Source organism: Pediculus humanus, genomic scaffold, assembly GCF_000006295.1.
Source record: "Pediculus humanus corporis 1103172108290 genomic scaffold, whole genome shotgun sequence".
NCBI classification, from domain to species: domain Eukaryota; kingdom Metazoa; phylum Arthropoda; class Insecta; order Psocodea; family Pediculidae; genus Pediculus; species Pediculus humanus.
Window position 1 is genome coordinate 1,721,803 of NW_002987859.1, and position 1,499 is coordinate 1,723,301.

The 1,499-nt window shown below is 19.7% G+C and overlaps 1 protein-coding gene across 1 annotated transcript in view; it reads right to left on the reverse strand.

Moving 5' to 3' along the window:
- Phum_PHUM541190 (developmentally regulated RNA-binding protein, putative) overlaps positions 1 to 57 on the reverse strand; it is a gene marked incomplete at both ends in the record, with an annotated part of 2,451 nt that extends 2,394 nt beyond the window's left edge. The window contains one exon of the mRNA XM_002431659.1: positions 14 to 57. Within this exon, the coding sequence (XP_002431704.1) occupies positions 14 to 57 (44 nt within the window). The remainder of the gene's footprint in view (positions 1 to 13) is intronic.
- Between the last annotated feature and the right edge of the window lie 1,442 nt (positions 58 to 1,499).

Below are 1,499 nucleotides of genomic sequence, written 5' to 3' on the forward strand. Positions count from 1 at the left end.
TGATCATTGATACGTAGCAACTAAAATTTTTAAACCGGAAATATAAAGTATGTTCATGCGCGGGTTTTTTTAAAAAGATATAAAATATTAACAAAAGAAAAACGTTTTTTTTTTTTTTTTATAAATTAAAATTATTTAAATTTTGTTTTTTTTTCCGATGCAATAATTTACGAAAAAAAAAGTTAATTGTTTCCACGTAAAAAGAACGCATTACGAAAGTCAAAGTTTGCTGCTGAAAAACCCGCCATTTTTATTTTAAAAAACTAAAACCGTTACCTTCTTTGATAATCGAAAAAAAAACAACAACAACGTTTGAGAAAATTTTTTAAGACAATATAAATCAAACAAACGTAGAAAAAGAAAAAAAAAAGAAAGAGTAAATAATAATTATCTCCAAAATAAAATAAAAAATACTGATCAATTCTCATTTTATACAAAACAATTCATAATTAATGATTTCGTAATAAAAATGCATAACGATTATCATTATTTGATTGTAGCCATGTTTGATTAAAAAAAAGTTAATTTTGCTTTAAAATCATTAATAAATTAAAAATATGTGCAGACACGTAATTTACTGACATAATTCATGACAGTCGAGCACATACTACTGCTACTACTACTAGCATTCAGAGCAGCTAACAAATTATGAGGCCTTAACCTTCAATGTCATGTCATATGGTAGCAAAGAAATAATAATAATAATAATAATAACGACCTTGTAAACGTATTTCATGTTTTTTTTTTTTTTCTTTTTATAATCATAAAAACACTTTATCATGTACATTCATTCATTATTTAAAAATATTTTAACTTAATTTACAGATATAGTTGTGAGATTATAAAAAACCAAAAGATAGTTGATAATAATTTATCTAAGATTCTCTTTGAATTTTTATTTTTTATTTTTAAATTAAATAGATGCCATTATTAAAATAAAACTAAAATTTGTTATAAAATAATTTTAAAGAAGTTACAAACCATTTTTTCCTCCATCTTTTAAACGTTCACATTGATTTGTTAAAAAAAAAAAAAAAACCTGACAAGTACAATAAAATGAAATTATTTTTTTTTTAAAACAAAAAACCTATTAAAAAATTTATTTACATAAATAATAAATAATAAGTAACGTTATACACATTATTAAAAAGGTTTTTAAATAATAAAAAACAAAAAAAATTGATAAACTTGTAGAGAAAAAAAGAAGAAGAAATTAAAAAAACAAAATGGCGGCAATGGAAAAGAAAACAGTTCATTTCTTGCAAACAAACAAATAAATTATTAAAATAAACAATTTAATTATGATAATATAAAATAATTTTTTTTCTTTTTGTTATTATAATTTATAAAAATAATTTAATTAAATATCAATTTAATTGAAAATCATTTTATTATTAGTAATTAATTAAAAAGAATGGAATAGATAGATGATTGATAAAGTTTTCCTTATAAATTTAAAAAAAAAAAATTTTTGAATACTAAAAACATTTGATTTATTA